General features: G+C 35.7%; 1 protein-coding gene across 1 annotated transcript in view; it reads left to right on the forward strand.

Annotated features, from left to right (window-relative positions):
* Positions 1 to 1,608: 1,608 nt before the first annotated feature.
* The window catches only part of me1 (malic enzyme 1, NADP(+)-dependent, cytosolic), a 79,366-nt gene continuing 55,676 nt past the window's right edge, over positions 1,609 to 25,298 (forward strand). The window contains exon 1 of the mRNA XM_026283845.1: positions 1,609 to 1,819. Coding sequence (XP_026139630.1) covers positions 1,691 to 1,819 — 129 coding nt within the window. The 5' untranslated portion in view covers positions 1,609 to 1,690. The remainder of the gene's footprint in view (positions 1,820 to 25,298) is intronic.

Here is a 25,298-nt window from a genome sequence, read left to right on the forward strand (position 1 = left end):
AGTGACATCATCTCAAACCTGGCGCTGTCTGGTTTGCTCCTTGTTCTGTTAATCATTTCCAGTTTATTTCTGACAGGTTTAGTCACCTCACACATGGAAGAAAAAATTATACCCTATTTATCCTATTTAAACAGAGAAAGTTCAAGAATATATATATATATATATATATATATATATATATATATATATATATATATATATATATATATTTTTTTTTTTTTTTTTTTTTTTTTTTTAGAAATGTATAGGGTTAAAGTTAGCTATTTAGGGTTAACAAATAGGTACTGTAATTCTGTAAGATGAAATGGCTGTGCATTTAAGTATGTCTTGGTTGTTTGTTTTATTTAGTTTTTTTCCCAAATGCACTTAACTTCACTATCTCCCACATTTAGCCAGTGCAACGCCAAGATAAAGTAACATGGGCCTGAGACTAGTAGGAATACACTTGAACAAGTTGTCCTTGAGTCACACATCATACTTCAGGTAAGTCTCTGAAGGTCACAGAATATCCATTAGCTTCCCCAATAAGCCAGTCCCTTAATGTGCTCTATAGGTATCTTTCCAGAAAATTCCATTGTAAATTAACAATCTGGACAGGTTTCCTATCTACATATTTGTTCATATGGGAACAGTAATTGGTATGCGTGAGCAATTTGGACATTTTTGTCCCTGGCATGCAGTGTTGGATCAGGGCCAAATACTCTGGCCTTTCAAAGCAGTCACAGTGACTAAGCATCTCTGTAAGAGGACCCTAACCACTTCTAAGTCTGTAAGAATGGACATACCATACTGTACGAACCAGATATCTTGCACACTTGCACACACATACTGTAGGCCAGGGTTCAGCCAGAACAGTCCTTTAAGACATGCTCATTTGTGAAACATGATCCTTCTTATCATTAGAAGATAGTTCAACTAATTCAAAAGGTCATTATCCATTAATTTTCTGGATTTCTATTAACATAATGCAATTTAACGCAAAATTCAAAATAAAAATAAAACACCCATAAAAAATACTTAAAATTCCTTAATATAAATATAGTGTGCCGTATTTATTTTATGAGTTTTGTGTGTAAATTATTATCTATTGCTAACTGTTATGATTAAATTGAAATAAAATATTACAAATGAATGTAGGGTAGTTTTTTCAGGATTGGTTTTATAAGTTAATTTCTAGGTTAGGTTAAAAACAGATTAAATATTTGTTATTGCCAAGGAAATTGCTCATTTAAACTCATTGCTAAGGGAATTTTGTTGTCACTATAAACCTGCTGCTGAACAGATTGGTATAGGTAAAATAATACAACTGATAATTATGTATTTATTTACATATTACATTAACACGTAAACACTTTTTATTAAGCCTTTAAAATCAACATATAACCACTGCTATAGAAAACACTTTGTGTATCGACTAATTCTAACTCAAAATATTTCGACAGATTTTGTGACAACTAGCCCCGGTCAGTATTTCCCCCGTTTATTTGAAACCACGCGTGAAAATATTACATAAAACCTTTATTTTCTGCTTCAGATAGGACTTGCCAGTATATTATCGACTTTTTCATCTAATAGTTTGGCGATAACAGCACACACGCATCCGCTGCTGACACTCTCTCTGTGTAACGTCTTCCTGTCTGATGCAGCGCGTGCACTTGTTGAGTTCAGCGCTATTTAAAGGGGAAGCAACATGGCACACGCTTTAGTCAAACAGGAATCTGTCGAGTGGGAGATGGAAAAGTCAGCAGACCAAAGCAAGACATTTGTTTACACGAAGAAGAGGGGGTATGATGTTACACGCAATCCCCACTTGAATAAGGTAAAAAGACAATGTTTTAATAACTCTTCTAGTAACGTCTTTTAATAAATAACATTTTATGTTGACTGTTTGCTAATAAGACAGCAAGGCAGTGGATATCAGTTTCGAGAGAAACTATATTTAGACTTAAAGGGCCACACATTTTCTTTGTCCGCTGTTGCTGTCTGTGTCGAAAGCAAGTCCGTTTGTAGTTTACTGGTGCTCGTGAACTGACGTTGGTCATGACGAGTCACCTTCAGGTTCATCGCACTGAGTTTTCTTTTAACATATATATAGTCTATAATGTCCACATATATTGTTATTAGGCCCCAGATTACGCTATACTTCAGAATAAAGAATAATATAAGACAGATAATTTTATGTTTATAATGGTTTGGTAAAATCAACAGCAGGCTCTGTCCAAGGTGCTGACCAGTCGTTGCTATGGCATCACCTTGAGAACTTGCATTCTGTTTATTTAACAATGATAGTGTTTAGCTTTTGCTCTTTATTCAGTGTGAAGTTCAAACCTCCCAAACAGCAATTAACAGAGCTTTCAGAGCTTTTTAAATCTGCTACCAAACTTACCAGTTGATTGAGAAAATGGTTAAAGTGTTAAGCATTATTTACCCTGTGGAATTATTATATATATATATATATATATATATATATATATATATATATATATATATATATATATATATAATTTTTAATAATGCAGACAATATTACATTGGCAGGTTAGGAAATTTATTAGCAGTCTACTGTTCGCTATTCTAGATTTAGGCCTACGTTTCTGTTTTATGTAATTAGAACGTTTCCTTCAATTCCATGGCTTTCAGAGAAGATTTTCTATAAAAACACTTTCACTGGTGTATACCGAGTTATGAGTCGAGATGGAAAACTTAAGAAATTACACAGATAGATAAACCTTTACAATCATTACTTGGGGATAAAAATTCAGCTGAAAGGAGTTACAGGAAATTAAATAATTGGACCGGATTCTCACTGAAGTTATGGTTTAGAGTTCTGAGGAAATGACAATTAGAAAGACAGGCTGGGGTATTAAAATGGATAGTGCATGACCCAGATTTTGAACCAGCTAATTTGGATTGAAGATTTAAACAATGGGTCTGGAGAGGAATTACATCTTATTGCTCAGTCACCTCTAAGGGAAATTTACTGAGCTTCCAGGATATGTTAGACACATTTGGATTGGAAAAGCAGGATTTCTATAGATACTTGCAAGTTAGGGATTACTTTAATAAAAAAGTAAAATGTATAATATTGAGTGAGGAAAATCTGATTTAAAAACATTTATTAATGCATATTCAAAAGAAGACAATAATAAGTTGATATCGAAATTATATGGACATATACAAACCACTCAAAAATATACAATAAACTGTGTAAAACAAAAATGGAGAAAGAATCAGACTCTCAAATAGCAGAAGAAGACTGGGCAAACACAAAAAACTCAAGATCTTCGCGGGAGTTTGGATGGAAGAATTTAAAGGAAGGTTTTTTATAACTCCCAAATTAACAGCAATACGAACAGATGAACAGAGTCTGGGCCTTTGTTGGAGTCAATGTGGATCCTCAATGTCTAATCATTTTCATATTTTCTGGGGGTTTTCAAAAATACAGCCTTACTGGCATGAGGTGGCAACTGAAATTGGGAAAATAATAAGGGAGGAGTTGGATTTTTCATTTATCATGTTGTACCTAGGGAAAATTCCTAAAACAATTCTAGACAGTCACATACTTTTAGCAAGCAGTCGGAAAGCCATAACACATAAATGGTTTCAGGTTGACCCTCCCACTAGGGACGAGTGGTTGGGAATTGTAAATGAAATATACTGTATGGAGAGACTTAAATTTACTGTAAGACATAAATTGGAAAAATGTTTTAAGTACTGGGATAAATGGATTGTGTACAAACACCACTGAGGATAAGTGTAATACTAAACTCCAGAGAATGTATGGAAATTGTATTGTCTTGACTTTGTAACACCCATGATGACCTTTTGTTACTAGTTTTCAATTAAAAATACAGTAAAAAAAAAAATATATATGTGTATATATATATGTATATATATATATATATATATATATATATATATATATATATATATATATATATATATATATATATATATTTTTTTTTTTATATAATGCAGACAATATCACATCATTGGCAGGTTAGCAAATTTATTAGCAGTCTACTGTTCGCTGTTCTAGATTTAGGCCTACATTTCTGTTTGAATTAATAAGAGTGTTTCATTAAATTTCATGGCTTTCAGAGAAGATTTAAAAAAAAAACACTTTCACTGGTGTACACCAAGTTACTTTATAGACAGCAAACGGCTTTTTTGTTGTTGTTTTATTTATATATATATATATATATATATATATATATATATATATATATATATATATATATATAAACAACAACAACAACAAAAAGCTGTTTGCTGCATGGGCCTGCACTCTGCACACTTGTTTCATTAAGGTGGACTTTACATCCACTTGAACCATTTGTGTCAGTTTTCCATGCTGAAATGAAGGACCATAGTCTGATCAAACGTCACGTCTCTTGGCATTCAGCCACAGGTCAGATACTGATGACAACACAGCACACTGCCTGTCGTTAAGGTTAATGACTTCTCATCTGCACAAGAAATGCCACAGAATGAGGTCATATTTTCAATCCAGGTGCAGACTACCAGAACGATCTGAAAGGTGTCTTTATGTATACATGAATACATAGGGTTGGTTGAGGTATGAAGATCACTTCAGTCATTTCAGCTATGTTGACCCCGGCTAAAAAATAACATTTTCGTAGGCCTATAAATAATGCAAAGGCACTCTTTAATCAAGACTGTCTATTGAAGTAAAACATTTTCAGTGACCCACTCATTACAGAGGTCATGATGCTGTTTTTTAAGAATATAGACTGTGTTTTTAGATCACTTTAATCTGAAAAGGTCTTTCTGTATTGGCAAGATGTTAAATATTTATAATTGACCTTGGATATTGAGTTTAAAAGCTTTTTTACTGCAAAATAAACTAAGAGTTGATGTAGCTCAGGGGCATGTTGTGTGCACAGTTTCAATTTCAATGTATTTTCAGTTGATGTGCTATTTTGTTTAGCCTGTTAAATAAAATTTGAATGAAATCACTTATGACGGTATATGATTTCGAAACAGAGGTGACACTTTATTACCCTCCATGGTCCCCTTTCCTGTAATCAAACAAAATCTTAAAAGAATGTCTCTCATTAATGCGGCTCCAGTGTCTGTGGTGCTGGAAGTTGCTAGACTGGTGCCACAGCTTAAAACTAATGTGGTGCTTCGAGTAGTGAGAGCAGCTCAAACGCTTTCATGTTTTTATGACGTGGCTTTCCAGTTCCACCCACGTTCTTGCCTCTAATGAGCTAAATTCAGTGTTATTGTCTTGTTTTATAGACAGAGACGTGATTTAATGAGATTAATTAAAAGAGAGGCTTGGATTTTGCTCTGTTTCTTTGTACGATTGAGAATCAGCCTTTGCTGAATGCGTCAGGAAAATTGTGTGAAATGCAATATTTCTGACATTACAAAGGAAAAGAGGATTACATAAACAAAAGAATGAACCTTCCGCACAAAAGACTGTGCACGATTGATATCACATTTTGCAGAGCGATTATACAACAGCTAAAGAGCGTGTGTCACTAAGTCAGACTCAAGGTTGAAGGCAGTTCAGGGAATTCAATATGTTGAATTAGAATGTTAGGAAATAACATGAACGTAAGTTTTTAGAAAAGTTAGGACAATATTTAGATCTTGGATTAATTAGATTGATAGACAGACAGAAAGACAGACAGGCAGACAGATCGATAGATAGGCAGATATCAGATAAGATCAATATGTTTAACTAACCTAAATATAACCACCCCCAGGCCAACACAACTGTTTACCACAAAGTACTTTGGTCAAACGCTTACGTCTTTGTTTACGCACTTTTATTTTCTGGACTGTGATGTGTCAGTTGGATATTGCTAAAACTGAGGTTTGTGCAATCAATGACATATCAATCATTCATCTGATGGGTATTATTTCACGATTAGACAGTGATTCTCTCTTGTAAATACAGTCCCACATCGAGTGAAACATTTGCTCTTTCATACAGCTCTCTAAAAAGCCAACCTCCAGAACTCATGACCCAAAACAAGGAAATTAAGAGAGAAGGTAGGAAATTACCCCTGAGAGGAGCTGTGCGAGACCGTACACTTGGTATACTGTGGTTCCCCAGTGGCACATTGTTGCCTTCCCATGGGCCCGGCAATCACAGTGCTTGAGTGTTCTCCTGTTTTCTCGCTCTCAGCTGCTGAGAAGCAGAGGACAACATGCTAATTGATGCTGTGGGACTGCAGACATAGAGGCCTCACGTCCGCAAGCTGGAGTTTACTCTCAGTGCCCCTCCCCGGTATCCCCTCTGACCTCTACCCTTCCCAACAGCCCTTCCCTCTCTCTTCCTGAAGTGCGGGCAGGAATTTATCCTTGTGTTTGAGGGAAGCTTTGCGCAGTAAGAGACTAGAGTGAGGAGAAAGATTTCTCTGTGGAGCAAAGGAGAGAAAAAGGGAGCTGCCCTGCTCTCCACAGACCTCCTCTGTGTCTCTGCTTTATCTCTCATTAATGACTGCCTGTGTGAATCGAGGCCAACAGTGCTGGCCTCTGGCTCCATGCCATGCCAGAGACCAAAAACACAAGCAACGCAGCACAAAACTCGCCTAGCATTCAAGCAGAGATCCTGTTTCACATGGAGAAATGTGCTTTTAGGAGCACAGGTGACTAACAGATGCCCATTCAACTCGCAGTGGAAAACAAGAACTCAGTTGGAAATGTGGCACCTTTTGGGCTGAGCACTGGAGACTTTTAAGGCCCTCTTGTGGTTGTTATGTGTGCCAGTTGCCACCAAGTGTCACTGAGCTATTGTTAGAGACAAAGAGGTCTGGAATATCAAGGGAAATGAATCTGTTTAGCATTCCCATTCATTTCAGTGGAGGTAGCTATGTGACTTACAATCTTTAGAAAAGCTGACGGCAAATGTTAAGTTAACTTAAATTGATTCATGCAGACAAACAAACATGTTCTACTTTATCTGGTTCATTAATAAAAAAAAAAGAATACTCAAATCTGTCTTTCGAAACCTATACTGTATATAATATTGTATTCTATTTATTTAGTTAGTCATATTTCACAGATGAATTGAATGGAGAAAATGCTTCTTTTTGCTGCTATGTTGTGTATTTCCAGCATCTACCAGCAGGGGCTAAGTGGAATAGGCTAACTAGAGCACTGACACAACTACTGTAGTTAGCATGCTTACTGGTGCTTTCCCAGCACACAGGTTTGTCCTGTTCTGTTTCAAATGTGGTGTGTTTAATCTCGAAGGGGGTTGAGGTTAGTTTTGCATTTAAATGAAGGTAAATATGGGTAAGGTAAATAAAATAAGCAAAACATCAAAGGCTGTCAAGTGCATTGAAGGACAGAGCTTTTAATTTATAAAGTAAAGCAGGTATTTACTGCATATCGCTAGTGCATTAGTGTAGTTTAAACTAAATGTTCTTTTTCCTTTTAAGTTCGAAAGGCTTGGATCCTTGTTTTAAAGGTCAAATTTTTTGTGTTTTTTGAAGCTTTGATTGTGTTTACAGTGTGCAATATAACATGTTCATGTTTTGCGTGTAAAAAAACCCCCAGTATTTTTCACACAATTCAGTATATAATCTGTATACCGCTGTTTTCACTGTCATAAAAACGGGCTGATGACTTCCTTGTTCTATGAAGTCCCTCCTTCATAAATACGTAACGAGTTCTGATTGTGCCAGCGGTTCCTGTGTTGTGATTCGATAGCAGCTGAGCACACGCTGCCCTCCTGGAAAAGCTAGTTTTGGAGTAGTTTTGAGAAGCAAGTGGGCAGGATTTGTTTTGAAAACCTGGCAATCCTGATCTGAACGCACATGCTGGAGATGTACTTCTTATCACAGAGCACCTTTACTGACGAGATGCACATGAAAATTGCGTTTGATTTTTTTCCACAGCCCTACGATCTAAACAGCGTTGCCCTTTGTGTAATAAGTTACAGAAACTGTTAAACGCACTAACTTAAATAATAAAATACACTTACCAGTTATGGTCCATAAACAACGCCTTCTCCAGACAAAGAGGGAACTGCTCCATCTTTCAAGAATAGTCTTTGTGCAAATACGTCATTACACTGATTGAGATTGAGGAAGCTGTCCTCAGCAAAATGTGCTGCACATAGTTTTACAACATGTGGATTATAATTTTCGGGATTTGAGTTAAACAAATTGTAACCATTGATCTCTAAGTACAGCGTCCCTGGGAAGGGCAAACAAAGGTGATTGGACTCCGAGATGAAAATAATAGCGTTTCGTCGACATGGCGACAAACACACTCTTCAAACCCAACTCTTCCTCCTACTCCGTGCGAGCGCAACAAGACCACGCCCCCTTTTTTGTGTATTCCTGTGGGCAGAGGTTAGTCAAAAAAACGGTTTTAGTGACGCCATTACGGGTCGTTCGTTGTAAGCAAATTCGGTTATATAAAATATCTTGCTTGGCGTTGAACTTTGAGCTTTAGAATTTTACAGATATTATTTATACTCTAACAACAACATTACACACTAACTAAAGTTTAAAACATGGGATCACGAAGAATGGGAATACACAAAAAAGGGGGAGTGGTCTTGTTGCGCTCGCAAGGAGTGGTCTTGTTGTGCTCGTATGGAGAAGGAAGAAGAGTTGCGTTTGAAGAGTGCTTTTGTCGCCATGTCATCGAAACGCTGTTATTTTTCATCTCGGAGTCCAATCACCTTTGTTTGGGCTTCCCAGGGATGCCGTACTTAGAGATCAATGGTGACAATTTATGTTTAACTTGGTTCCCAAAAATTATAATCCACATGTAAAACTATGTGCAGCAAATTTTGCTGATGACAGCTTCCTCAATCTCAATCAGTGTAATGCCGGATTCGCACAAAGGAAGTCATCAGCCCATTTTTATGACAGTGGAAAGAGCGGTATACAGATTGTGTGTGAATTGTGTGAAAAATACTGTGTTTTTTATATGCGAAACATGAACGCATGTTATATTGCACAAAGCACAAAGCTCAAAGCTTCAAAAAAACGTGACCTTTAATATAAATAAATAAATAAATAAATAAATAAAAACATTAAAGGGATAGTTCACCAAAATAAATAAATAAATAATGTAATCATTTACTCTCCCTACTGTTGTTTCAAACCTGAATAACTTACTAACTTTTGAACAAAATAAAAGAAGGTATTTTTGAAGACTGTTGGTAAGATGCTTACAATGACTTTCATTGCATGAACAAAAATGCTGAGATGTTTCTCAAATCAACTTCTTTTATGTTTAACTTTACACTACTTTACACTAAACCACCATGGGACCTGATTAAAAGATTAACCCATGCAAGAAACTAATGAGTTTGTTTTTAACATTAAAACTAACAGATGTTCGATTGGCATCTCAAACATTTTAATTAGCTTCACATCTAGCCTATAAACTAGAAATGTTCTCAGGGAGTTAAGGCTGCGACATAATGTCATTTTGTTATATTAATGCTCCTTTTTTATGGATTGTGCTGATGAGACCTATTCACAAAAAAATTATGATAACTATAATGACAGATATAGTTTAAAAAAAAGGAACCTTACATAACTGCAGCGTGTACTAATAACAAACAGAATGTTATCATGCATTGGTGTGGTTGCTATTATCTTTGTAGTTATTGTTCTTGGTATGAACGTGTGTGTGTATGATATATACATTCAACTGAGATGCTTATACATGTGTGTAGAGTCTGTATGCTACTGACAAGTTGATGGAACAGACCTCGTTTTGTCTGGACTGGAGAGCATGTAAGCTCTCAGGGAGGGTCAGGTGCTGCTGTCAGTCACCTCTTTCTAGGTGGGCTCCAACAGTTTGTATATATGTATGGCAGTCCAGGTGTACCCAGGTGCATATGGGAGATACTGACCACCCACAGGGCTGCGGTAAAGCATTCCACCACTAGACATCATGTGAGTGAAGTGGTTAAATGAGGAAAGTGCTCTACTGTTCACAGAGAGATTAAGTGCCACTCACCCTTATCCAACTCTAGACAGACACACACATGCATGCATGCATTCACAGATCGCTCGGACCGCCTTCTGATCGCAATCTCCAGGCTTATTTGGCCTTCACATTTTTCTCTTTGACAAATTGTTAGACACCAGACAGTGCTTCAGCAGAACAGTATTTCTAACTGAGACATGATGCAATTCATTTTTAGCTTGGAAATGGTTAGTCTCAGATATAAGAGTGAATTTTCAACCTCATAATATATACAGGAGGCATTTTTAATTATGTTCATGATATACAGTAAGTTTGAACAATAAAAAATATAAAATCTGAATACACTGATTGTTTTGCCGACCTCGATAGCAAAATGTTCACCATAGCTGAGCTTTTTCATGTGCAAATATTGATGTAAAATGTATACAATAAGTTTCTTAAAGCTGCAGTAGGTAACTTTTATAAAAATGTATTTTTTTTTTTACATATTTGTTAAACCTGTCATTATGTCCTGACAGTAGAATATGAGACGGATAATCTGTGAAAAAATCAAGCTCCTCTGGCTCTATTGCCATTTGCAGAAATGCACCGCTCCCAGTTAAGAAACAACCAATCAGAGCTGTGGTCCATAACTTTTTTTTGTGTTCAAGATTTACAAAATGTATATTATAAGTGAGTACACCATTAATCCATTTTCCAAACCATGTTTTCAGCCTGTCCTGAATCACTAGAGTACACCTATAATAAGTGTTTATATTCAGACTATTTTAGATTGCTTCAGCGGAGTTACCCAGTACCTTTGTGATTCTTCATAGACATAAACAGAGAAAAGTAGTTCCGGCTACAATGTTCTTCTGCAAGACGCAAGCAGTTCTGTTTATTAACCGCTAGAGCGTCAAAAGTTACAGACTACAGCTTTAATAAGAAGAAACCTGATGAAAAAAATTTAATTGGTTGTTAAAACGTCTTTTATTTATAAGGTGCACAAGGCCACATAATCAGCCCATCGGATGCTTTGCAGTCCTCTAATGACCTCTGTTTATATTCCTATATTTTGGTAACCTTCATCCAGTTTATGTAAATGTAATAATTCTGTGTGAATACTTTGAGGATATTTTTGTACTAATTTACAGTCAGATTCTTAATAATCAGACTTTTTTTCTGCATGTTATATCAATACACCATTACCTGTATGTGAATTGATAAATTAATTCATTCCAATTGATTCATTCAAAAATGCTGATTCATGCAGAAATGAATTAAAGAACTTTATGATTCAGTGAATCATTTTTTTTTTCAAACAAACTGATTTATTCAGCACTAAGACACCAACATTTGTTTCTTGGAGACCCAAAACAATTCATTTTGGAATATTTTTTAATTTGTATCCAAAATGTACAACATTTACATCTTGTTATCACACTTTCAATCATTCTTCTGTAGATCCACTAAGTGTTTTTTTTTTTATTTCCCACTCCCTGAATCACACTGAATAATTTGATTTGACAGACCTTGATGAAAGTGGATGTGCAACAAACATTACAAAATAATGTTTTTTTTTAAAAGCCAACATTATGCTTTGGTATTCAGTACAAGTTTTTGTAGCTGTCAAATCTCATTTATTGATTTTTAACAAGATTTTTCCTTTGGTTGTCAGATTTGATTTAACATCCAAATTTGTTTGGTGGACCTAAGGCAGTATAGTGATGTACAGCTCTAATCTGATACATATGCTCTGGAAGGTCTTGACAACTGAAGGTTAACCAACATATCTGGGAGATATAACACAGTAATATTAATATCCATTATAAGCTTTGACTAGTCTTTTTCATTATGAATGCACTGAAGCAGTTAAAATATGATGATATTAAATATTAATATTATGGGAATGAGCAAAGTTATAAAAAAAATCAATAATGTTAATAGCAACTTGAGTACAGTGCTTATCAGATTTGAGAACTCTACATGGATTACATATCCAGAATGTTTTGTGAGGAATAGGTGAGAGTAATCTAATTTTCAGAGGCTCATGGGATTTTTAATCTGCTCTGATTTTGTAATTGCTTTCCTTTTTTACTCAGACTTCCCACGGGGAATGGGGAGAGTGGTCACAGTCTTTGCTTACAGAAAAAGAGAAAGATTTTTAAGCCCACTGCCTTTTGTCTTTTGTTTTCTTAAAGATGTGCAGTTTTTCACATGGATGGCCTCCCTGTGGGTGGGCATGTGAATGACTTAACTAGATGTAAGGAGGATGTGAATGAATGGTGTCAAATTAAATTCCAGGCATAATATATAGCCCCAAAGGGAGAGCGATGCTGATACTGTGTAGCAATGAGGTTTAACAGCCATTATGTCAACAATCCAGTGCAAAATAAATGTAGTGTTCTCAAGACAAGAACATAATTCTCACAATTCGGATTTTTTCTTACAATTCCAAGTTTATATCTCACAATTTGGGCTTTGTTTCATGCAATTCTGAGAAAAAAGTCAGAACTGTGAGCTATAGCCTACTTAAACTTAAAATTGTGAGATATAAACTTGTGATTCTGAGAAGAAACATCTAATTCTGAAATATAAAACTCACGTTAACAAAACAAAAGTAAGAATTATGAGATAAAAAAGTTTTTAAAAATGTACATTTTCACATTGTTTTCAATTTATTCTGTGGAAGAATTGTGAGATTTATAAAATAGTGTATTTGTTTATATGTGTTTATTTTTTAACAGTATTACTATTTTCCGATTCTTTTCTCCAAAATGGATTTTGTAATAAAAGCTTCAATTACTTTTTTTTTATTTTAGTTCTGTGGTGGAAACAAGCGTCTAAGCACATGTCCCAAAGTCTGTTCAAAAGGTTTTTCTTAAATGCAATGCATGGGAGAATGTTCATCAGTTTATTCAAGTTCATTAAACATTTCTGATTGTTGGCAGAGAGCATTAAATTGAATCTATTCCTTTGACAGAAGCTTTTAAAGAACATACCTAGAATTCTTATAATGATGATAGAAACTGTTGCTCCATTCCTACTCGTTTGAATCTCTAAGAAAAATAACCCGCCTCATTAGGTACCACTCATCTGCATCAACTTAAACATCAAGGTTGTTTTGAAAGCACTTGCTCGGGTGTTGCTTGATATTTCCGTTTGTCCTTTTAATTTATTAATACATGAAGGCCAAAATATTTCAAAGCTTTCAGAAAATGGTTTGATATTTACCATATGCAATTTTTGTGGTAGATTGGAATCTATAAAAAGTTGAATTATCTTCTGTGAGCTCATTATGTGTCCACTGAGAAAGGCTTCTGATCATGGTTATGGCTTCTGCTGTGTCTATGTATTTGAAATGCATGGCCCTTTTTAAATTTAAATATTTGATTCTTAGATCAGGACTAGCTGCTAAGTACTAAATGGATCTGGCAAGATTAACACAAATACATTATTTTTATTAAATACAAATTATATTAATTAAATTAAATATTGTATTTATAAAAAATACTGAAGATTGACAAATGGGAGAACAAAAGAAAGGCATGAAAATTTAAACAAGATTGACAAGATATGAAATGAAACACACTTTAGACTAGAAGAGAATAGATTACAAAATAAGCGACAAAAAACTGAAAAAAAGGAGAGGAACACAAACAATTGAGTGCAATTTTTACATCTGTCAGTTTCCCTGGAATCATTGCATCAACCTTTAGCTTTTTTCAGGGCTATTTAACTAACAATCCTTTTAGTCATCCTCAGTTGGCATTTATTTTTGTGAAAAAAAAATGAAATGTGTCAAATTCTTCTGGGTTTTTATTGAGTCGGAATGGAAATCTTAGTTATTGCATTCCAGTATTTTGCTCTGATCTGAACCATGATTTGTTGGACAGCGTCACAGCATAAGGAAGACCATTTAATGAAGCATCATGTTTACTTTTCCTGTTGGAAGAGGAGCCCTTGCAGAATGTAGCCAATGCCTGCTTTCACTGCTCTGCTTTGTCAGTTTGCTTGGATCAGCTAGTGCAGAATGTCTAGCTGTTTTTATGTAACACTGTCATTGGTGTCGGTGACATTGAGATTTTATGATTGGATGTGAGGTGAAGTGCCCTTGTCATGGCAGAGCTTGTGTAGCAAGTGGAAAACAACAACAGACACTCTTCACTCATGATTATCTGATGTTTGTTAGGATGGCAACAGCATTTGAGATCAAATCAAAATATTGGATCTTCCATACAAACAACATCAAGAGACAAATACATCAGTTGCCCATAATTCAGACCTTTTTGAATGAACAGTTTATGGAGGAATTTACCCTTTTTCTTGAGCACATGACGCATTCGAAAGATGTCAAGAAATAGATTATGAAAGCCTTCCAAGATTAAAAATCTACAACAATGTTTTGAGAAAGTGAGCAGCAGCAAAACATTTTACCTAAGCAAAATGTGACTAAAGCTATACATACTAATGTTATGCAAATTGTATTAAATAAATTATATTATAGCATTAAAACGAGATGAAATAAGAATTGTTAAATTCCCAATTCTTTGCTTAACTTGCGGTAAATTCATAACATTAACTGTTGGGGTGAAGTGAAAATTCAAATTACCATACTGACCCAAGCAACATTTTCCAAGACAATATTTCATCTATAAAGTCATGTTTCTGTATTTCTGTTGGCTATTTAGAATCAGAACTAGTGATACCAGATTTGCGAATAAATCACTATTTTAATCAGTTCTTTGAGTTGGTCAAACTAGCTAGCTTAACAGTTTGAATCAGTTAGCGAAGTCTAAAATAAAATAATTGGGACGACTGCTGTTTGGAGCTGTTTACCTTAAATACATTTAAAATAAACCAGAAAATACATTGTATCGTTTGGCAGCATTGTATCGTTTGCACTTTGGCAGACTGACACAGTCTGAAAAGTGACAAGTAGCAAGATGAAAAGTAGCGGAGCCTAACACTCTTAAACTTTTCTGCAGTTGTTCTCCTTTAATCGGTGTAAATTAAATTTTAGGTTTTTAAAGTATTGTGCTTCGATCGATCATTGCTGTCACTTGAGTTCTCATATTCATCCATATTCTGAGTTACTGGATAGTAACCACAAAGTGTCATATTACAAAGTCCAGCTATTCTTATTTTTATTTTTTTTAGATTACATGGAATGCTTTGTTTCAGGTAGCCTTATCACCTAGGTCATTCTGTCTGTTACTTAAAAACTCTCCTCTTTGGTTTCCTGTTTAATCTTTTATGTAGGCCTAGTTGTTCTGATCCTGTTCCCCACTACTCTGATGAAAAGATACAGCTGGAAATGCTTGCTTTTTGTTCAAAGAGAGGTGGTGACAGACAATTTTGAGAATGATAAAGGAAAGTGGTGCACATTTAAAAACAGAAGAATAAAAAAAAGTGTCATGGTTGTACTTGAGAACAAGTCATGAGTCTGACCTCGAGTGTCTGGTGGAATTGAATACACATTTACCCGGCCTTGACTCGCACTTGGAATTTTTTTTTAACATCCATTATGCAATTGGATCTTCTGAGTCTATTAATTCATTAAAAGAAAGGATGTCTCCTAATTTAAATAAAATAACCCCAGTGGGGGTTTTGACTCTTGGGAACTGAAGTTTGAGTCTGGCCTGTGGCATGTCCTGACCTTATTTCAACTCTTTTACTTCTATTTCAAAACCCATTGAAATGAAATTTGTGTGGTGTTTAATCTTATATGTCTTTGCTTTAAAGAAATGAAAAATTAGCTGACTGCAACTTTGGGCCATCTAAGATGTAGATGAGTTGTTTCATCTCGTAATGTCTTGTGAAGTGAAAAGGTGTGTGTTTGTAAGTCACAAATCATGTTGTTTCTGGACAAAATATAATTTCATAATCCATAATAATGCTTCCTCCAGTGAAAAGTCTGTCTCCTGTTGTCCTTTCACATCAGAATCCACCAATATATTCATTTGGTAATGTTTTAGCCTGTTTTCGCCTGTGCTTGATTTGTCCATATTTATCTCCTGATTTAGGCAAGACAAATTTTTCCATGGAAGAAAGCAATATTATGGATAGAGGATTCATACTTTAGCCAGAAGTAATGATTTGAAGCATCTTTCATGCAGCATTTCACTTCATATGGCATTAATTGATGGGCTGGAGTTGTGTGGATTATTGTGATACTTTCAGCTGCTGTTTGACATCCAATTCTGATGAAATTCAAATTGACTTTTAGCCAAGACATTGGACTTTTGGCAGACACATTTAAATGTCTTTCTTCTCTGGGAAGTCAAATATCAGTGACTCATTCTGCACAGTTTTGTTGACTGATCAAACTCTTTGTTGAATAGGACTGTCTCTAAGAGCAACTACTGTGATTATCAAGTAGCAAATGGTCTGTGACTGTGACTTAACTGATCTTTTGTGTTCTTTTTAGAAAAAAAGGGTATGACCCCTTTCAAATGATAACAGGCACAATGAGAAGCAATAAAAACAGCAAGGGATAAATTCTATCTTCTTTATTATTAATCTCCATGTAAATGTCACCTTAGAGTCATTATTTTTATTTAATAAGATTTAAACTTTAATGTGTTAGATTAGACAGCTTTTGTACCATTGTTAGAGGTCATGACTGAATATTCAATACAGTTTTTTTTTCACTGCAAGCTCTAACACCTGCAATCCAGGCCTGTAAAGATTTTACTTGCTGTATAAGAGTCCACCAGCAGGGTTGCCAGGCTTTCTCAAAACCCCAATTGTTACTCAAAACTAGCCCAAAATGCATTCGAGGAGGTAAAAAACAAGTTTTTTGGAAGGGATCTTCTAGAAAAATTTGCATTCCAGGGAATGTATATCACATTATTGGTTATTAACAACCCATGACAACAGTGTTTAGGTTGCCCAATTCTGCGAGAAAACCAAAGTCTTGGCAACACTATCCACCAGCCATCTTGCACTGAAAGAACATTTTACAACTTTAACAGAAAGTGTTAAAATCTACCCCCTTTTACAACACTTTGGTACCTTTGTGGACAACATGGTCACTGTTTTGAGAGTAGAATTGAATGCAGAGGAAGGGGAATGTCACTGTTCGTGATCTGTTTGTGTACCACAGCTATGGCAACCCTCCTTAACAGTCATCTTACTTAACATATCAGGGTAAAATGTGTGACTTTTAACAATTAAAAAGCAGCACAAAAGAAAGTGTATTTTTAGTTTGTGTCTATTAGTTAAATCCTGACTAACCTCGCTGGAAACATGGCTTTGGATTGTTGTTTTTAGTAAATTTGCTGCTCTGTTGCTCAGCTGGATTGTACGGAGCCCCACACATGACATGCAGGAAAAAATAGTGGCCTAAATCGTGTGCACAATTTACGAATTCATTCCCTCAATGTACTAAAACGTGCACATGGTTACTATTGTGTTCCCTCAATTAACTAATCGTTCCCTTGATTTGCTAAATCGGGGCTCCGTAGGATTGTGTCTTCACAGATATGAATAGTTATTTAGATTAGAAGCATGTTGACAGAGTTTTTAACAATGCTACATTGTGCAAATGTGTAATTTAAGATTAGCACACCAACATTCAGTCAGCCACAAAGATTATTTAGAAAGATACATAATGTACAGGTGTGTATCTTTTTGTTTTTGTGTTTTAGTCTTGAAAAACCTCCCATGAAAAACCTTTTCTCCCATGAAAAGTTGATTCTCAAGTATTTTTTTTTTTTTTTGACATTTAGAATAAAAACAAGTAGGTAAAAATAAGGGCAAAAAGAAAACAATGCTGACTTTGCTGAAAAGACCAGCAAACACCACAGCATTGTTTATGGTGGTCACAATTAATTAGTGCAGTAAAAAATACCAATGTCAGGTAGAGCCAACTTGTCCGTCTCTTGGTTTGTCTCCTGAAGAAAAAAAAAATATATATATATAATGGAGTAGAAAGAGGAACCTTCTTTCTTCTTTTTATTTTTGCTTTTTGGCTGCTGTTTTGGAAAAAGTCTGCAGATCTTCCTCTGATTCAGCTGACTGTGATTTTCTCCGGGCTAAACAGATAACAAAAATTGCACCCCTTAACTTTAAGGAGCGATTGCAGCATTCATAAGAGAGATATTCGTGCAGGGAAGAAATTTGTCTTTGGTGTTCAGGGTCAAAGTTTTTGTTCAGGTCATAGTTTCTTTTGGAGAAGGACCCTGAGCTTAGGACCCCTTTGATTAAGAACAGATCAAAGAACAGGAAACAGAAGCCTTTTAATGTCTTCATTTCATCTCTATTTTTTTTCTTTTCTTCTTCACATATGAACAAACACTTCACAAACCGTTCCTCATAGTGATGTCTATTAAAAATTAGTCTAATCTTCAGATTTCTTGTGGAGCTCTCAGCATACTTTATACATATAATGTTGGCTTTCAATATTTGACTGTTTTCTCATCCAGCTATAGCAGAAGACTTTTAGAACATACATATTTCACTGCTGAACTAAATATTTAGAGATATTTTACATAATAATCTTTTCATAGGGTTCCTTGTGGAGCCGTCTGCATATTTGCTTTTTTATGCTGGTTTCTGCCTTTGAGTTATAGCTTTAAAATACAATAAGGAAAGGTTATTTTATGTTACGGTTCGATTTTTTATTGATGTATAGGGAAAAACTGCATCTCCAAATAATATTTTACACATTTATGACATTCATCTATTTTTTTCAAAATATAAATAGATCTTTATATGTGAAAAAAACTGTTGCTCTTATATTTTTGAGGGGATTTCTTAAAAGGGGATTGTCACGTTTGAAAATTTGTGCGATTAAAAAGTTTGAAACCCCACGGGGAAGCAATAAGGTGCTAAAAATATATATTTATGTATATTTATACCTTTTCATTGGAATAATAGTTTTTTTTTTATATGTGTGGCTCTAATTGAATTATATGTGCTTGTTATAAAAAAGCAGTCCAAGAGAATTAACCTGAACTTAAATTATCAGCTTTTCATCACTGTTTATTTCTCCTTACTGTATATGCAGATCCTTTTAACTTTCCTCTTTATTGGTGTTGAGAGATAACACTTATTGATGTTTTTATCATTGAATTTTCAGTAGAGTGTTGTGTGTAAATAGAGCGATCTCTGGGGAAAGTATCAAGCAGGGAAGTCAAGAATCTGAGTCATAATTCTGGTACCATGCTTTGCTTACCACTAAAAAGTGATACCACAATTCATAAAACATAGGGTTGGTCAGAAGCCAGACAGTCTAATATTGATGGAGGGGGATTTTTGTACTTTAGCTGATGTTTAGGAGATCTTGTTTCACATTGATATTTGTTGATGCAGCCTCCTCTTTTTGTTTGTGCATGTGAGTCATGCCCTCCTTTGGCTGCTAAAGGACTCTAATTCCAGCTCTTTATTATTGCTAACTGTTCAAGTACATATTTTTGGCATTTAGAGTCATCTTACGAATTAATGGTGCACATTGGGATCCTGCTTATTTCATTTTCCTCAAGGTTCACACGAGTTTGTCTTTTCATTTGAGATTTTTTGCTTCTTGTTTTGTCTTCTTGCCTAGTTGGTTGCTTGCCATTTGAGGGATTCGTTTATAGAGGGTTTTTATTTATTATTATTTTTTTACCCAGACCAGACACATAAAATGTCTTGCTAAGAGTTACATGCAAAGTCATCGTAGATCAGAAGAATTAAAGGAATACTTCACCCACAGAAAAATCGGTCATTATTTATTCACCCTAACATTATCCCAAAATCATATGTGCATCTGACTTTTTTTGGTTCATAAAATGTTCATAATGTCTTATTTTGTGTTCTGCAATAGAAAGTCAAACAGGCTTGGAATGACATGAGGGAGAGTAAATAATGACAGAATTTTCTTTTTTATGTGAACTATCCCTTTAACTTAGCACAAACAATGCTGATGTCTCATGGCTTGGTTCTAGAGGGAATTGAACAACAAACATTCAGTAATCAGGTTTAACCGCTATGCCACTCAAAATGACATTTACCACACTCTCTCCACCCTTGACCATCTGCTAGTGTCCTAAAAGTCATAAGTTCCTTTCCGTGGTTATCCTTTGTTTTTGCCTTGGCTCTTTTAGCAGCTCTGAAATGGCTGCTTGTGGCCTGAATTATGAGTGTGGGAAGATGCATATGGCATTAATACAGCAATTTAAGTGACGAGGGTGTTTATGAGAATAGCATGTGCTCATACATTCCCTATTTGGTCAGCTGGAAAGGTCTAGTCTGAGTTGTCCTCCGTGACAGCTTCTATTGGAACTATGTGAGAATCTGTTTTTTGGTTTCACCATTAGGAAGCCAAACCAGACTGGTCTTGTGTTTCACTCCCCCACCCCAGCATTCATATTTTGTGTCTGCTTATACCTGTTAAGACATTTTTAACCCTTTAAAATTACCCTTTAACCCAAACCCATGATTTACTGATCTTCTCAGGTCAGTAAACATCTCCTGGAAAACCCACTCTCATTTTATTTGAATACGGCAGTCTCAACTGAGTCTCAGACAGCTGGGAAAATCATCCTCAGTCATTATCAATGCCATAGCAATCTCCCATACGGCTCCCGCTGAACCTGGAGGTGGATCATGTGACCAGTACAATTAATCGATATAAGGTAGCCTGGGACTTTTGTCTGATCACTCGCATGGCTGTTGCATCAGATCAAAGCACTCTCTTATCAAAAAACTTTTCAGTGTTTTCGCTTGGATGAAGGTCTTCATTTGGTCATAGGAAAAATGTGAGAATGTGGGAAGCACATCAGAACAAAAACTCAGCCACTGATCTCTGAGAAAGAGAGTCACTTTGTGTATTTAACTGACATGAAAGATTTCCTTTCTCATGTCCTGAAATGGACCAAATTTGTATCGGGCAATTTGTAAATTCTGTGGGTCTGGCTTCTGGTCTCATCTGTGTCCACTCCGTCCAGCTATATTTAGCTGAACAAAACAGTTTGATTTACTGCTTGATATTGAAAGTCTTATCATATTATTTTAATGTATTATCTTAATTATGAACTCACTGGTTTTTAGTGCAAACAGTTGTACCGTTTACTGCACGTTGTTATTCTCCTCGTTATTTACCTATAGCGGCTCATGAACCTGAAGTCTCACTCATAAGTTTACTTCCACGTTGAAGAAAAAGGTGGATAGGCACTTCTGGCCCTGAGAAATTTCAATATGTATCTTTTGAAAAAAGCTCTCCCCACTCTCACAAGTTCCCACCAATTCCCAGTATTGAAAATTCCCACAGGGACTTTTTCAGTTTCATTGTGTCCCAGAAAATAATATTTTGCAGTAATTGCATTTTTATTTAATTGCAACTTTTTATACATTTTTTTTAGATAATTTGACAATTATAGCTTGGTTGTAAATTACAATATAAATATAATACAATATATCAATATTATTTTTATATAACAAATATAAATATTCTGCTTGCAAGTTGCAAGTGATATTTACCTTCTTTTTTCTTTGTACCGTGTTTTGTATTTAACACTTTACAAAACTTGCTTGATTACCCTCAAGGACCTTTTCCTGGGCTGTTCACAGCTGCTGGAACAACCTGCCGATCTCAACCCGAGCAGCTGAAGCTTTAGCCATTTTCAAAAAAACATCTAAAACTCTTCTTTTTCACCATCACCTGACCAATTAATACTAGCACTTACCTATTCTATTCTATTCTATTCTATTCTATTCTATTCTATTCTATTGGGTCTTTATATATATAAAACACCTTGATACAGTATGTGTGTGCTTGTCACAGCACTTGTATATTGTCACTCTCTCATTGGTCTGATTGCTTCTTCATAAGTCGTTTTTATTAAAGCATATGCTAAATGACTAAGTGTTAATGTAAGATTTAAAGTCCGCGTAAAACTGTTCTAAAAATAATTTTTAATATGATCTTCATATAAAACAACAACAACAACAAAAATAATCTTTTTTCATAAAATAAAAACCAACTACTGGAACATAAAATTGCCCAAAGTTAAAGAAACTCCCTAGAGCAGTGCTTTGGTCTCTCTCCAAGAACATTAAGACAGTCCAGACTATGTGATAAGAAAAGTCAAATTTCAAATTTTAAGGAATGATTTTGGAAAGCAGAGGTTATGCAGATGGCTCGGCTCAACATTTCTCACCATTGAGAACATGAAAATGCAATGTCTTTTTTTAAAGCAGCTCATTATAGTGCTGTTGACACTGATGTGTTTCACGGACTCTCATGTATTCTCCATTACAGAATAAAAAAAACATCACTTCCATTTCAAAGTTCCACTGAAGAACAGCCTTGCTTTGCTTTTCTTCTACCTTGGTACTTTTCTGGCACCTTTATGGACCAGCTGCAACGTTTTCCGTAGAAGTACCGGGAATTTCAGGATTTGGATTGAGTTCTTTGAACTGGAATCCCTGTGTTCTTCAACGTGACCTCTTGCTTGAAGTCTAGAAGAGATTTTGCTTGCTTTTGTCGGGTCAAATACCAGGCTTTTATGTTTGCCACAGAGTACTTACTAGTTACTGCTGTGTGTCTTTGGTGGTGCTAGTCATGGCAAAGGTAGAAGGGTGGTGGCACTGATCTTGTGATTACAGGTTGGCATGCACATCAGCTCTTCTTGCTTGAGCTTGTGTGGGCACAACACGCGCTGGCACACAACACATTCTTTATTGTGGTTGTTATGCATGTGGAAGCGCTCACACATTCCTGCTCAGCCTGTCCCTTAACTGCTACAAAAAGCAAAGCTGTAATAAACCAACAAAACATGGCAAGCCCTATGATACATTTCTTAGCATTTTGACTCCTAGTGGTTTATCATAGATTGGTTGGTTTATCATTTAATTATCATTATGTTGCTGCAAACCTGTAATTTTCTTTATTCTGTCGAACACAAAATATGTTTTGATGTTTCAGTGTTATTTGAACACCAATGACGTTCTAAATATCTTCTTTTGTGTTCCACAGAAAGAAGAACGATAGTTATTCAGGTTTGTAGGGCTGCACAATACAATACTGCACATTGAAACACATTGTGATATAACTTAGTGTTATCATGAAATTACAAAGGCTGAGATTTAAATGTGTATAGCTCCGTTTGCTCTAAGCTTTGGTCACTTATAATGCAACTGTCTCATTTTTTCAAACTTGTAATGAGAAGTACTGATAAACAGATGTACCCATCCTACTTTTTTTGTCTTCTATAATCGGTTTCACTTATATATGCCAAAATACAGAGAAAAGTTCTCTCTCTACTTCTGCTTCATTGTGGCTTTGAATGCTTCCTGTGGTTTTTCACCAACATGTAAACTATCCCTTTTAAATGATGCATCCATATACATTATTTTCATGTGTTACTGTGTACAATCCTTTTTATTTAGATAGCCATGGTACTGTTTTGTTTTCTATATGATGAGCAAGATTTGCAAGTCTCGCACTCATCTTGGCATCTTGGCAACGCAGTGTCGCTCCTAGCCAGTGCCAAGTTCCTCACCGTTTCCCACGCCAACCTCGCCAGGAGCTCCGGGACTCATTGCTCTAATCTTGCCATCCATGCGTGCCATCAAACAGACCACTTTCCCCAGTCCAGCCATCCATGGCTACAATCAGAATGCCAGTCCTGGGGCCTGTGGACGTGCCCTCTAGGGTTTCGCCCGCAACTCCATTGCCAGAGACATTAATTTGCCACTTGTGCCCAGTTCCACCGATGTCTCCATTACACATATGACGCAAGGAACCATTCAGTGTTCGCAGAGCTGTCTGAGTAATTATATTTGATTAGTTAAAGCTATTCTCACTGAGAATGTCTGTTGCTGTTGCTTTCGACTCATCATCAATCTTCTCAAATCACTAGTTACAGGAATGTGTTGGCTTGCAGACACCCTACCAAAGCACATTTAGCCATTTGCATGTGTCAGTAAAGGTCAATGAAATGCTTATTTAAGTCAAAGTTGTCTTGGATATGTTTTCAACAGCTCTCCGGTCTCTAATATACGGTATAGTTAGTGTTTTAACAACCCTACAAAACCAACAAAACCAAGGAAATCTGAAGTAATCATAAGTGTCTTGGGATAGTCTTGCATAAACCACCAGCATTTCGAGCAAAATAGAATGTCCGTTTTTAATCACAAAGGTTGCAATTCAGACATGGCAGAGCTTTTAAATCCAGACCATCAGTGGCGCACTGCATAGTTACCTTCAGAAGATGACAGACACGATAGAAACTACAAATAACATCCAATGTCTACTGAGTCTGTATTTTTGCCAGAACATCTGTCTAGAAGCCAAAAAAGTACTGTTACTGAGTGCTGTTGATTGTATTTCTACTGTAGCTATCACAAAGAGGCATTTTCTGAGGACAGTTGAATGTTTGGAGTGTCAAGTAGAATATTAATATATATTATAAATGTTATATTGATGTATTTTTTAATAATTATTTAGATTAAATATTAATATATATTTGTGTATTTTGCCTGGTTTTCTGGGTTTGATTTGAATTAGCAAAATTTCATTGTTAATCAAGTTAAATTGGCTTGCAGATATTACAGAAATATATCATTTTATTTAAATCTCATGAAGCAGCAGCAGCATAATCCTCAGAATGTTCATACGGCTAGTTCCCTTTCGTCTCACTTGTGTCAGTAAAACCACATCTTATTGCATATGTGCAGAATAGTCTTCATGTGTTTACAAGGCCAAAATAATTTTTACGAACAGACCATTTAACATAACCAGATGAAAAAGGGCTAAAAAGCTAACCTTGCATATACTTGTTTTAAAAAACAAATCTAGCACAGCCTTTCAGGGTTTTGGGCCTTCCTTCGTGGTTGCTCTGAAGGAGCAGCCAGAGGCACGGCAATGATGATGCAAGTCTGTCATTAACGAAAAGACAGGCTGGTTTCAAATGCCACAGCTTTTGGTCTTCATAGATATTCCTAAATAGGCACCCACCTCTGTGGGGCACAGTCTTACTCAACAGGAGTCTGGTAATATGAACTCAGGGCCCCCTGGCTGTAGCATTTGTTTTATAGAGTTCAGGATCAGGGTAAATGTGAAAGGTCATGGCAGCAAAGTAGCGGTCTTGTCCTTTTGGCTGTGCGCCACACTGTGATGCGATCCAACTGTGACCTCTGTGACCATTCCTTGGCTTTGCTTGCATTGCAGACTTCATCATATAACAAACATTAGTTGGGAATAGAGCTGTATGAGCAGCTACATAAGGCCTTTCTGTCACCTGAGACATATGGAAGGGATATATGGGGATTTATTTAAGCTTTTCCAAACAATATTTTAATAAAACAGCTGCAGAGGCTTAGCTGAGTAAAGATTAATTATTGAAATTAATGAAAAGTATATATGTTCATTTGTACTCTAGTAGCCCATGT

This window comes from Carassius auratus, chromosome 16, assembly GCF_003368295.1.
Source record: "Carassius auratus strain Wakin chromosome 16, ASM336829v1, whole genome shotgun sequence".
Lineage (NCBI taxonomy): Eukaryota > Metazoa > Chordata > Actinopteri > Cypriniformes > Cyprinidae > Carassius > Carassius auratus.